Here is a 14,137-nt window from a genome sequence, read left to right as displayed (position 1 = left end):
ATATATATTAATATTAATCAATTTAATTTTTAATATTTTTTTATAAGTTATCAATAATATATAACTCATTATTTAATTATATATTTATAAACTTAATGTTTTATTTAAAATAACTTAAATTTTTTATTAACTTAATTTTAAATATTAATAAATTACTTAAATTAAATACAAATTGAAATAAATAATATGAATATATTAGTTTATATAAGTTTTATTAATATATAATTTTAAATTTTAATTAAAAAAATAAGAAATAATAAAAAAATAAGAAATAATTATTTTTCACTATTTTATATATTATTTTCATTTTATAATTTTTATCAATTGTTTAATTTATTTATTATAAAAAATAAAATTTAATCTATTATTTTTTTTTAACAATTATAGATTTAATTTTCTTAATCTTGGTGATACATTATAAGCTGTGAAATCTCTTAACTCATATTTTTTTTAATTTATTTATAGTATTTTGTTTCTAAAAATTATAATTAAAAATAATAAAATATTATTTTATTTTAAATAATAAATATAAACAAGGTGAGGAGATGTATACGTTTAAATTTATATTTTTAGATAAATGTTTGTGTGTAAAAAAATGAAAACAGATATGTATGTTTAAATTTATATTTTATTATTATAATAATTTTATATAAATAATTATTTTAATAAATTGTATAAATAAAAAAGAATGAATGATTATAAGTTTAAATGTTATAAGAGAAAATTATAATTTAAATACAAAAATATGTTTAATTATATTTTTTTTTTTGGTTAGCTTATTACTTACCATCTTTATTAATTTATTATTACGCAAATATGAATAAACTCATAAAACAAGAAAAAGTACATTAGTGTAGATAAGCAATGTAGATGCTCTAAATCTAACTTTTTCAATCCCTTTAAAATTGAGTTTAATTTTATCTCTATATATTAATTTCCTTTCTTTCCCTCATAACCACAACACAAATTCATACCATCTTTCACACTCAATCCATGATGTCTTTCTTCCCATTGGCATTCATAGTTTTCTCACTTTTTCTCTCAACATTCTCCAATGGTTTTAGTGTTGATCTCATTCGAAGAGACTCCTCAAAATCCCCCTTCTTCAACTCTTCTATGTCCCGTTTCGATCGTCTAGGTCAGTCCATAAGACGATCTCAAAACCGGCTCGCTCACTTCTCGTCTTCGATTGAATCGTTGGCTAATCACGACGAAACCACCAGCATGATTGTGCCTGCGGAGGGAGAGTTTCTCATGAAGATCTCCATCGGCACACCGCCAGTCGACGTTTTGGCAATCGCCGACACGGGCAGCGATCTGGTCTGGACCCAGTGCAGCCCGTGCATTAATTGCTATAAGCAAGATGCACCACTTTACAACACGAACAAATCCACCACCTACAGAAGAGTCTCGTGCAATGCGAATTCATGCGAGACTCTGTCTCATAGTATGTGCACGCGCGAAGGGTGCTCGTACCAGATGTCTTACGGAGACAATTCGTTCAGCCGAGGAGACTTGGCCGAAGAAACTGTCGGACTAGGCACCACGGCTGATTCTAAACTCGTAAAACATAAGGGTGTAGTTTTCGGTTGCGGGCGAAACAACGCCGGCACTTTTATGAGTAGTTCGTCGGGAATCATCGGACTTGGGGGAGGAAAAGTTTCGTTTGTCGGCCAAATGGAGGAAGTAATCCACGGAAAATTCTCATATTGTTTATTGCCGCCGCTTAAAACGAACGAAAAGAAGTCAAGCTTGATGCATTTCGGCGACGATGCTATCGTGGCCGGTCCCGGAGTAGTTTCAACTCCGATCATCCCAAAAACTCCCGACACTTTCTATTACCTAACCCTTGAAGGGGTTACCGTCGCCGATGGCCCAAAACTTGACCTTGTGACCGACGGAGACTTCGCCGAAGTCGAAAAAGGAAACATTGTTATCGACTCCGGAACGACGTTGACCTACATCCCGGAAACACTTCACTCGAAGTTAATAGCGTCGGTTAAAAGCGCCGTGAAAAAAACGTCGGTAAGTGATCCTTCGGGGCTTTTGGATTTATGCTACGAGGTGAAGCCTAATGAGGAGATGAAACTTCCGATTATCACGGTACACTTCACCGGAGCAGATTTAAAGCTTTCTCCTGTAAATACTTTCGTGATGACGTCGGAAGGGGTTTTGTGCCTGGCGTTTCGTCCGGCTGGGACTGTTGCACTTTATGGGAATATTGCTCAAATGAATTTCATGGTGGGTTATGATTTAAAGAAGAAGACGGTTTCGTTTAAGCCAACTAAATGTGGTAGTAAATAGAATGATTTTGAGAATAAGATGATTAATTAATATAATCCATTCAAATAAAATTCATAAGTCTTTCTATGGTTATGGAACTTGTTGATGTAACATGTTCTAGCGTTTTCAATTATTAATCTATCTATCTATCTATATATTAACGGGAGGGGTCTATACATGCCTACTTTTTTGATAAAATATAAAATTTTGTGTTCACCAACATAATCTTATGTTGGTTTATTTAAAAACTCAAGTATAATTAAAAATCAATTCATTCACTTTAATATATTACATCATTCCATTCATAACAAAATACTAAAATATATTTTATTCATTTAAAAAAGAGTAAATTAAATAATCTATATCATCAAAATCACCGTTTATCAGCATCTTCGAGATAAACTCAAGTTTTTTTTATAAATAATCCTTTACCAAAACAGTTCTAAATCAATACCAAATAGAAGAAAATATTATAATTAGAAACACCATGATTCCGACAAAACATCAAAGTGCTAAGGTACAGAAATTAAATTAAGTTGTAACACAAAGTTACAAAATGGGAAATCCTAATTTCATTTTAAGTAGGTTAATATTTTCTTTCATTCTTCATAACTTTATCTATTTTCTCAAGTTTTAATATGAGCTTAAGGGTGTAAACGATTCGGTTTTATATCGAAATGTACAATTAAACTATTGAAATAAGTTTGAGAAAACCTTAAACTATCAGTTTAGGTTTATAATTGGTTGGTTCGGTCGATTTATTAGCCAAAACTTATAACTAAATAATTAATACGATTATAGAAAAAATTAGTTTTGAAAATAATTAACAACTATATATTGTAGGTCATTAGTTAAAAACTTAATTATTAAAAAAATATTTATGTATCCATTTATAAATTGTAACTAAATTATATATATTTTTAAATTTTAACTATGATTATTTGGGGTTTGACCGCCACTAAATTAAGCAACTAAACCATTATGTTCAATTCAATTATTCAGGTATATTCGGTTTAGATCGGTTTCAACGGTTAAGTGGATTTTACTTAAATCCCTATATATATAATCTTTTTCATTTTTTTACTTTATCAATTTTCTCTGCATTCTTGTGATCAATGTTATAAACTTACCTTCCTTCTATTCTTAAATTGCAAATTGAGATAACTTCTTCTCTATAATGAGAGGATATTTTTTTTCTTTAATTTAATCACATAACTAAGCTAATTATAACAAATAAAATCAAGATATTAACAAACACGAATCTTTCTAAGAAACCCAACCGATTTCACGAACTCTCTATAACGAATCTCAAAAAAATTAATAAGTTGTGATGCATCAGTCGAATATGATTACTAAAATTACGTTAATTCATTTTCAACCAAATACACCAAAAGATAATTGAAATATTGATCCAACAATTAAGACTCGACATATCGGTCACCCCTCCATTATTTTTCAAGATAGGACGGGAGAAAGTTTAAATGGTACACTTCTCTAAGTTCGGGTTTAATTTCCTTTTAAAAAAAACTTTAAACATCTATCAAACACAAGTTTGTTGTTGAATTCTTTAAAAAAATATTTAAATTAGAAATTTTATTATTACAATTACATTTCTCCTCTATATAAGAGTTTTAAAACAAACTAATTACTAAATTAATTACCAATTTTAGTTATAAATAATTAATAATTAATTAAACTCTTTTTATTATTTTTACATCAACCACTCAAGCAGAAATATAGTAGACTAGACAAAGTTTCACATTGACAAAATAAGTTGATGAAACATCAAACTACAAGCATGTAACCATTTTGTTTTTAGCCAGCCCAATTTAGCACGCTCTATTTTTCTTTAACTACCCATCTAGACAGCCTAGCAAACTCAATTCAGTAAGCTCCATTTTTTTAGCTATCCAACATAGACAGCTCAACAAGTCCAATTCAGCAAACTCTATTTTTTTAACAAAAATAAGTCAATGAAACATCAAGCTACAATCATATAGACATGTTGTCTTTAGCCAATCCAATTTAGCACACTCTATTTTTTTTAGTTACCCAATACAAACATTCCAGCAAAGCCAATTTAGCAAATTCCAATTTTTTTTAACAAAATAAGTCGATGAAACATCAAGTTATAATCATGTAGCCATGTTGTCTTTAACAAGTCCAATTCAGCACGCTCTATTTTTTTTTTAATTACCCAATATAAATAGCCCATCAAGCCCAATTTAGTAAGCTCTATTTTTCAGCTATCAAACATAGACAACACAACTCAACAAGCTCCATTTTTTTCAACTACCCATTATAAACAGCCCATCAAACTCAATTCAACAATTATATTCTTTTGTAATTTCAAGGAAATCTTTCTTACGGTTTGAAGAGTAATCTGAAATTCAATTTTGATCCAACAAGGTCGTCCTTGAAATTTTGATCTAACATCAAGTATATCACATGTTCTAGGGAAATAGTCTCCAAATTTATGGAAAGAATCTTTCATAACCATGTTTGTTGTATAAAAAACTTCTCCCACGTCACCTTTAGGATGAAAATCAATGTCCATTTATAGATGTTAAAAATAATAAATAATTAATAATCTTGGAAAACAATTAATGTGATGATGAAACTCAAGAGTTGAAGATGAAGCGTGAAGGAAGATGAAGCTCAAGAGATGCATTAGTTAGTGTCATTAATTGTATTTAATTTGAGTTCTAGATCCTTCTATCTTATCTTTTAAATTGAGGATCACTCATTAGTTTTTACATATCAAAATTAAGTGAGTTGTAGCTACTTATTATTTCTATCAATAAAATCCTATTTTCTTAGTTATAATATTTTCTGCACCAACAAATTTGGTATCATAGCAAGGTTACGTTTCAATATTGAAATGACATCCACTCTATTCTCATACTCTCCAAGTCAAATTCCTATCTTTGAAGGTGAATGATGAAGACGACGAATGATACGAGAAATTTGAAAAGGATCTCATAAAACGAGATGCACTTGCTTTGCGCTATATCAACAAGGAGTTGGGAAAACCATATTCTCTCGTATTTTTGGAGTAGAAAAGGCTCAAGATGCTTGGGTGATATTGCAATAGGAATTTCAAGGTATGGAGAAAACGATCGCATTAAAACTAAAAGCCTTATGGAAAGATTTTGACAATCTAAAGATGGAGGATCGAGAAAAGGTACACGATTTCTTTCTCGTGTTTCCACTATTGTCAATCAAATAAAAAGCAGCAGAGATGAAATCAAAGATAAAAAGATTATTGAAAAGGTTCTTCGAAGCCTTCCTCAAAAGTTCCATCATGTTGCTACTGCGATTGAAGAATCAAAAGACTTGTCCAAGATGACAATATATGAGTTGACTGAATCTCTTCTAGAACATGAGCAAAGAATTAATCACTCTTGTAATCTATCAACTGATCAAGCCTTCAAATCCAAGCAAGTACCAGAAGCGTTTTCAAGAAGTCATCACAACAAATTTAGTAAGAAAATGAGAAGACATTCGGTTGGAAAGGTAAAGCACCATAACAATCAAGTGATTCTTATTCGTGTATCATTTGCAAGAAATCAAATCACGAGTCAAAAGATTATTATTTCAAATGCAAAAGATGCAAAATCCCTAATCATTCTCAAAGGGATTGTTGATTTCAAAATCAGGAGAAGAAAGAAGATGATGCAAAATTTGTGAAAGAAGATTATGATGTTATGTTTGTTTCTCTAAATGGTGAAGAGAAGTCAAAAAGTCGATGGTATCTTGATAGCGGTGCTAGCAACCATATGACAAGCAATAAAGATATGTTTGTGGAGTTCAACTCAAACATTACTTCAACTGTTGTTCTTGGAGATGGTTCTTATCAAGATGCGAAAGGAAAAGGAACCATTGTTGTTCCAACTTCGGGAGGTAACAAAAAGCTTATCACGGATGTTCTATATGTCCCTAATATTTCATATAATCTTCTTAGTATTTGACAACTTATTAAGAAGGACTTCTCGGTATATTTTGATGATGGAAGTTGCAAAATATTTGACAAAAAGAAGAATGTGGTTGTGGCAACTGTCGAAATGAAAGATAAGACTTTTTCTCTCACGTTTCCATTGAAAAGTGATTGTGCATTAAAAGTGGAAAATGAAGATTTGTCTAAACTTTGGCATATTCAATATGGTCATCTAAATCAACGGGGACTTCAGTTGCTAAAAGAGAAAAATATGGTGGTTGGACTTCCTTCTATTCAAGTGATGAATGATATATGTGAAGGTTGTATTTATGGAAAGATGCACAACCTTTCATTTTCCAAAACTACATGGCGAGTAAAAGGACCACTTGAACTTGTCCATTCTGATATATGTGGCCCGATGCAAACTCCTACTCCTGGAAATAAGAGGTATTTCATTCTCTTTGTTGATGACTATACAAGAATGATGTGGATTTATTTCCTAATTAAAAGTCTGAAGCATTTTCTATTTTCTTACGATTCAAGTCTCTAGTTGAAAAGGAAAGTGGTCATATAATGAAGTTCTTGAGAACTGATCATGGAGGAGAATATCTCTCAAATTCCTTTACGGAATATTGCAAAGATAATGGTATCAAAAGACAATTAACCGTCAGTAGATCTCCACAACAAAACAGCGTAGCTGAACGGAAAAATCGTACAATTGTAGAGATGGAAAGAAGCATGCTGAAAGGAAAGAGAATTCCAAATCTATATTGGGCCGAAGCTGTTCACACAGCTATATATATTCTCAATCGATCACCAACCAAAGCGGTCAGAAATAAGACTCCATTTGAAGCTTGGTATGATAAAAAGCCCGTCATTGATCATTTTAAAATATTTAGGAGTATTTCTTATGCTCTAATCCCATCTCAAAGTTGGGAGAAGTTTGAAGAGAAAGGCCAAAAAATTGTGTTCATTGGCTACAGTGATGAATTCAAGGGATATCGATTGATGAATCCATTGACCAACAAAATTATTGTATCTCGAGATGTTGTTTTCGATGAAAAAGTTACTTGGAATTTGAAGGGGAAAGAAGTTGAAGACTTGGGATCAAAACCATTTACTGATCCAATTGCATCCCAAGCTAGTACATCCCAAGCTAGCTAATCTCAACCTTCTGCACAAGACTCAGAATCTGATTCAGATAGTCCTCCAAGAAAGATCCGAATGGTTCAAGACATTTATGATGAAATTGAGTTTGGATTATTTTCTTGTGAACCACAATCATTTCAAGAAGCTTCTCAAAAAGAATATTAGCAAAAAGCAATGAAGGACGAGTAATCTACAATTGAGAAAAATTCAACATGGGAACTCATGGACATGCCAGATGGAAAGAAAACTATTGGTTTAAAATGGGTCTACAAAGTAAAGTATAGTGAGGATGGTTTGATTCAAAAACATAAAGCTCGACTTGTCGCAAAGGGTTATTCTCAACAACCGGGAGTTGACTTCTCAGAAACTTATGCTCCTGTTGCAAGAATGGAGACAATCCGTACTTGTGTAGTCATTGCAGCTCAGTTGGAGGTAAATATATTTCAACTTGATGTAAAATCAGCTTTTCTAAATGGAAAAATTCAAGAAGAGGTGTATGTTGAGAAGCCCGAAGGTTTTGAGGTCAAAGAAAAAGAGAAGAATGTTTATCGACTAAAAAAGGCATTGTATGGGTTAAGGAAGGAACCCCGAGCGTGGAACAGCAAAATCAATAGCTATTTCATCAAGAAAGGCTTTAATCGAAGTACAAGTGAATCATCTCTCTATGTGAAGACTATTGACAAAGATTTATTGATTGTATGTTTATATGTAGATGATCTCATTTATTTTGGAACAAACAAAGCTATGGTGGCAGACTTCAAGAATCAAATGATGAAAGAATTTGAGATGACAGACTTGGGACTAATGAAATATTTTCTTGGTATACAAGTTAAGCAAAGTCCAGGAAGAATCTTTCTATCTCAAGAAAAATATATTGAAGATCTGCTCAAGAAATTCAATATGAGTCAATGCAAGCCCCTCTCCACTCCTATGGCGTTGAATGAAAAATTTTAAGTTAACGACGACGGTGAGAAAGTTGACTCAAGTAGTTATAGAAAGTTGATTGGTTCCTTAATCTATATCAACACAAGACCGGATATCACACATTCGGTAAGCTTACTTTCTAGATTTTTGAATGATCCAAGTTAAATTTATTTTGCAGCCGCAAAAAGAATCCTTAGATATCTTAAAGGCACAAAAACTCAAGGCATTGAATTCAAAAAGGAAAGTGAATGTAAGTTGGTTGGGTATACAAATAGTGATTGGGCAGGCTCGATTGATGATCGAAAAATTACCTCCGGTTATATCTTTTGTCTTGGATCAAATTTAATATCATGGAGCTCAAGAAAACAGAAATCTGTTGCATTGTGATTAGCTGAAGTAGAGTATATAACATGTACTGATGCAGTTTGTGAAGCTGTTTGGCTTCAAAGAATATTAAAGGACATGAAGTTTGAACAATGTGAGCCGACAATTATTCATTGTGACAATATGTCAGCTATTGCAATGACAAAGAATCTTGTTTTTCATGCTCGGTCCAAACATATTGAACTATGACATCATTTTATTCGTGATTTGGTTACTCAAGAAGTAATTTCTATGAGATTTATCAAGACGGAGGATCAGCCAGCAGATATCATGACCAAAGCCGTCACGATTGACAAGTTCGACAAATTCAAGAAGAAACTCAAGATTAATAATTAAGAGAGGGTGTTAAAAATAATAAATAATTAATAATTCTTGGAAAACATTTAATGTGATGGTGAAACTCAAGAGTTGAAGATGAGGCGTGAAGGAAGATGAAGCTCAAGAGATGCATTATTTAGTGTCATTAATTGTATTTAATTTGAGTTCTAGATCTTTCTATCTTATCTTTTAAATTAAGGATCATTCATTAGTTTTTACATATCAAAATTAAGTGAGCTGTAGCTACTAAAGATTTTATCAATAAAATCATATTTTCTTAGTTATAATATTTTCCGCACCAACAATAGAACATACTCATGCACTTTAAGAAACTCCAATATCGCTAAGATAATATCATTCACGTAATAGAAATGATAAGCCTCACATTTATTTGCATGATGTAGACCACCTGACCAATTTATCATAATATCACAGTATGTCTGGTTTAATTTTACAACACATTATTTTCATTCAAGTTTTTATTTAGGCCCACATAATATAATCTGAAATGACATTATTTTCATCTAAATTTTTGGATTTTGTAAATAACAAGAAAAGAGAGAGAAGACGAAACAAATACATGTTTGAGGTAACAACTAGAGAAGAATTATGTTTATCAGAATTCACACTATTTGATGGACTTCAAACTTTGTTAGCTTGTTGTTTATTTCTAAGGCTACATTCTAAACGGTGAAGATCTATATTATAAGGCTTCTAAGTCAGTCCAACAAAAACCAGAATTGCAGAATTAGTGTTCATTGTTAATCTTGCACTTTCTTATTCTTTAGTTATTTGTTAAAATTGTTGTGTGATCTTAATGCAATTGATTAGTGACTCTAGTTTGGTTATAATTAGAGTGAACCTTATTTGTTACATTATTGATGACTAACTACATCTAAAATGTTGAGTTTGAATGATTTTAATTATAATATCTAGAAAACTAAAATGAAATATTTGCATTATATGAAAAGTTTTCACTTGTTAGTGTTCTTTCAACTAAGCCTGCAGAAAATAAAAAGTGTGGATGATTGGAAATCTTTGTATAGACAAGTATGTGGTTATATTTGTCAATGGGTTGATGATTATATTTTTAACCATGTGTACTATATTTTTTTATTCTCGTACTCTTTGGACTAAACTTGAAAAAATGTATGAGAGAAAGACTGGTAATAATAAGTTGCTTTTAATAAAACAATTATTGTCCCTAAGGTATAAAGTTGGTTCTCCGATGACTAACCACTTGAATACTTTTGTGGAAATTATTAATCAATTAGAAGCGATGAAACTCATCTTTGATGACGAGATACAAGGTTTATGTCTACTTGGTACTTTACCTAACTAATTAGAGACTTTTAGAACAACTTTGTCCAATTTTCCTCTAGATAGTGTTCTCTCGATGGATTTAATATAGAGTATTGTGATGAATGAAGAGATGACACAAAAGACACAAAACAATTATTTGCAATCTGTTGTCTTGGTTATAAAATCCAAAAGGAGAAGTAATGGTGAGATATAAGTAATCATAGAAAATCTCACAAGACTTCTAATAAGTGGGAAAATGTTGAGTGTCATCATTTTGGTCTGAAGGGTCGTATTAAGAAAATTTGTTTTAAATTGAAGATTGAGAATAAAAAGAAAAATCATAACACGATCACTACTTCCAACCACAAAGAAGGTAAAAATCATGATGATGTTGTTATTATTAATGATTTCCTTATTGTTTGTTATAATGATGTTGAGAATGTTAATGTTAATGTGTCTTGTGATGAGATGGATTGGATTGTGAATAGTGGATAGCGGTGCTTCTATTTATGCTATATTACGACAAGATTTTTTCTCAACATATGAGGCTGGTAATTTTGATATTGTTGGTATGGAGATACTAGTCAAGATATAATGACAATTTTTGTGTTGAGATGGCCAATGGCACCACTCTTATTCTAAAAAGGGTTAAGCATATTAATGATATTCTCTTTAATCTTTTATCAGTTGGAAGATTGGATGAGAAATACTTATGTAATTCATTTTCGGATGGTGAATGAAAGTTTAAAAAAGGATCGATGGTTGTTTCTAAAAGTAAGAGGCTTTCGAATTTTTATATTATTAGTTTTGAAATATCTAAATGTTACATCAACACTTGTGAAACTAATTCTTCTTTTGAGTTATGGCACAAACATTTGACTCATATTAAATAGAAATGTTTACCTATGTTAGTAGAAGAATGTGATATTTTTAAATATGCACTAAAAAAGTTATCCATATTGTTTGGCTGGAAAACAAAGATCAGTGTCATTTAGGTCATTTGAATCGAAAATAAAGTTAGAATTACTAGAATTAGTTTATTATGATGTAAGTGGGCCAATGAAGTCAATATCACTTGGTGGTGCGTATTATTTTGTAACCTACATTAATGATTATTCTCGAAATGTTTGATCATATATATTGAAGACGAAAGATCAAGTGCTAGATACATTCAAAGTGTTTCAAGCCTTAGTTGAGAGAGAAATTGAAAAAAAAGGTGAAATTGTATTCGAACGAATACCGGGAGAGATTACATTGAAAATTAAGGTATTCGTCACCAAAATTCGCCTCTGAGTAAACCGTAGTTAAATATGTTGACTGCAAGAATGAATATGACACAGTTGACACTAGTGAAAAGGGTGAGATGTGTGTTTTCACAAACAAAGTTTCCAAGATACTTTTGAGGTAAAATTGAGTATAGTGGTAAATGTGTTAAACCTCACACCATGTGTTCCTTTGAACTTTGATGTGTTGAACAATGTTTGAAGTGGTAAAAATGTCTCTTATGATCACTTTGGAGTATTTAGGTGCATGACTTATGTGCATGTTCCAAAAGATGAGAAATCAAAGTTGGAAGACAAAACTAAGAAGTGTGTGTTTGTCAATTATGGATGAGTATGAATATCGGTTCTTTGATCTGATTAATAAGAAGTTTATTTATAGTCGCAGTATTGTATATATGAAGGATTATGTTGGGTCAAATTATTTTAATTGATATAATTAAGAGAATAAGTCTATTCTATACCAACTTTATTTTGATGACATGTGATTAAAACTAAATTATGATTAAATAAACGAAGCTAAATCGTCTAATTGTTTCTATGTAGGTGCATCAGAATTGACTAACTTAGACATGGTCTAAGCAGGCTAATTAGATGTATTACTAGTTAGACATGCAAGTCTAACAGATACATAGTTAGACGCACAAGTCTAATAGATACGTAGTTAGACGCGCAAGTCTATCAGATACGTAGTTAGACGCACAAGTCTAACTGATACGTCGTTAGACGTGCAAGTCTAACAGATACGTAGTTAGACGCGCAAGTCTAATAGATACGTAGTTAGACGTGCTAGTCTAATAGATACGTAGTTAGACGTGCAAGTTTAACAGATACGTAGTTAGATGTGCAAGTCTAATAGATACGTAGTTAGATGTGCAAGTATATAAGATACGTAGTTAGACATGCAAGTCTAATAGATACGTAGTTAGACGTGCAAGTCTAACAGATACGTAGTTAAACGTGCAAGTCTAATAGATACGTAGTTAGACGTGCAAGTCTAATAGATACTTATTTATGGATGTGAGAGTTTGCTTCGAACATCCATAAACAACTCGTTTTCTATTCTCAAGCAACAAGAACATGAATCATGTCTGTCATCAACCAAATTCCTGTGCTCTCAAAAGAAAACTCCGATTATTGGATGATGAGAATGCAAGCTCATTTGGCTTCCCTTGACTGTGACATGTGGAATGTCATCACTAATGGTGCGATAAAAATTGAAAAACCAAGATATAGTTGGACGACTGAAGATAAAATGATGAACAACCTAGATAATGTTTCCGAAGATGTCTTGTTCAAGTAGATCAACATGAACATATTTAATGAGATCAAGTCATGCTCCCCCGCTAAAGAAATGTGGGAGAAGCTGATTCAAATCTATGGATGTAATGTTCAAACAAAGAAGAACCGAAAAGAGAAGAATGTTCTTATAAGTGCCGAAAATAAGTCTAAGTGGGTCGATAGTGACTCAGAGGACTCATCTAACGAAAGTGATACCGAAGTCGTCACATGCTTGATGGCAGATGACCAATCTAAGGTACTTGACTCTTCCTCAAAATATTTTACAAGAGATTAGTTAACTACTACACTCAATGACATGGTTAGTGAGTACAAGAAGTTTTTAGACTCATTTAATGAAATGAAATTAAAATATGAATCTAATAACTCTTCTTCATCTCAAGTTGCTGAACTAGAATTTTCTGAAAACAAAGTAATTGAGCTCTCATCTGAGAATGAGACACTCAGAGAAAAAGTTCAGACCCTATCTTCTGAAAACCAACGTTTGACGTATGTGGTCAGTCCATGGACAAAGTCTAGAGACGCTGTCAGACATTAAATCTATATGTTGAGACCTGTCGGATGCAAATCTGGTCTAGGATTTGACAACAATGACCCAAACCAGCCCTATAAGAAGTTAAACCCAAAAACTAATAAGTTTAAGCCTATAAACTTTGTCAAAGGGAGCTTAACAGACAATAGAACTGACTTAAGTTGTGAGGATCTAACTTTAAAGGATGAGATAACTTGTGTTCCGTCATCTGTTAGTTGGCTAAAACCTAGGAAGAAAACAACTATCAAGTTTGGCAAACTAAAACCTGACAAGAAGTCAATGAGTTTTAAATCAAAACCATCCTCCAAGGTTAAGGGATCAGTTGCTAGCAGGAAGACATCTGTCAAGCCTAAATCATACGCATTAATCACAACATAAAAAGGGAAATCCATCAAAATAACTCAAATATGAATTCCTAAGGGACTGATTGACCGATGACCCAAGTGAATGTGGGTACCAAAAGATTGTAAATATGTTTTTGTGTAGGTACATCAGAATAACTGCCAGGAGGATTCAGTTTGGTATCTAGACAACGGATGTTCCAAACACATGACTGGAGATAGACGGCTTTTAACTGATATAGTAGATTGCTCAGGTCCTAAAATCACCTTCGGTGACAACAAGAAGGGTAAGACCATGGGTATGGATAAAATTATCCATGGTAATTTAACCATAAACAACGTGTTACTTGTTGAAAGCTGCGTTATAATCTGATCAGAATCAGTCAAC

General features: G+C 32.0%; 1 protein-coding gene across 1 annotated transcript; it reads left to right on the top strand.

Annotated features, from left to right (window-relative positions):
* The first annotated feature begins 996 nt into the window (after positions 1-996).
* LOC124933285 (aspartic proteinase CDR1-like) lies at positions 997-2,304 on the top strand. The gene has a single exon (XM_047473829.1). It carries the CDS (start codon positions 997-999, stop codon positions 2,302-2,304), a length of 1,308 nt encoding a protein of 435 aa, XP_047329785.1.
* The last annotated feature ends 11,833 nt before the right edge of the window (positions 2,305-14,137 follow it).

This window comes from Impatiens glandulifera, chromosome 1 (genome assembly GCF_907164915.1).
Source record: "Impatiens glandulifera chromosome 1, dImpGla2.1, whole genome shotgun sequence".
NCBI lineage: Eukaryota > Viridiplantae > Streptophyta > Magnoliopsida > Ericales > Balsaminaceae > Impatiens > Impatiens glandulifera.
Note: the sequence above shows the minus strand (reverse complement) of the source record. Positions and strands in the feature narration are given on the sequence as shown.

Bases quoted from the DNA above. Each gene is read 5' to 3' on its own strand.
- LOC124933285 (XM_047473829.1), top strand. From the start codon at position 997: ATGTCTTTCTTCCCATTGGCATTCATAGTTTTCTCACTTTTTCTCTCA.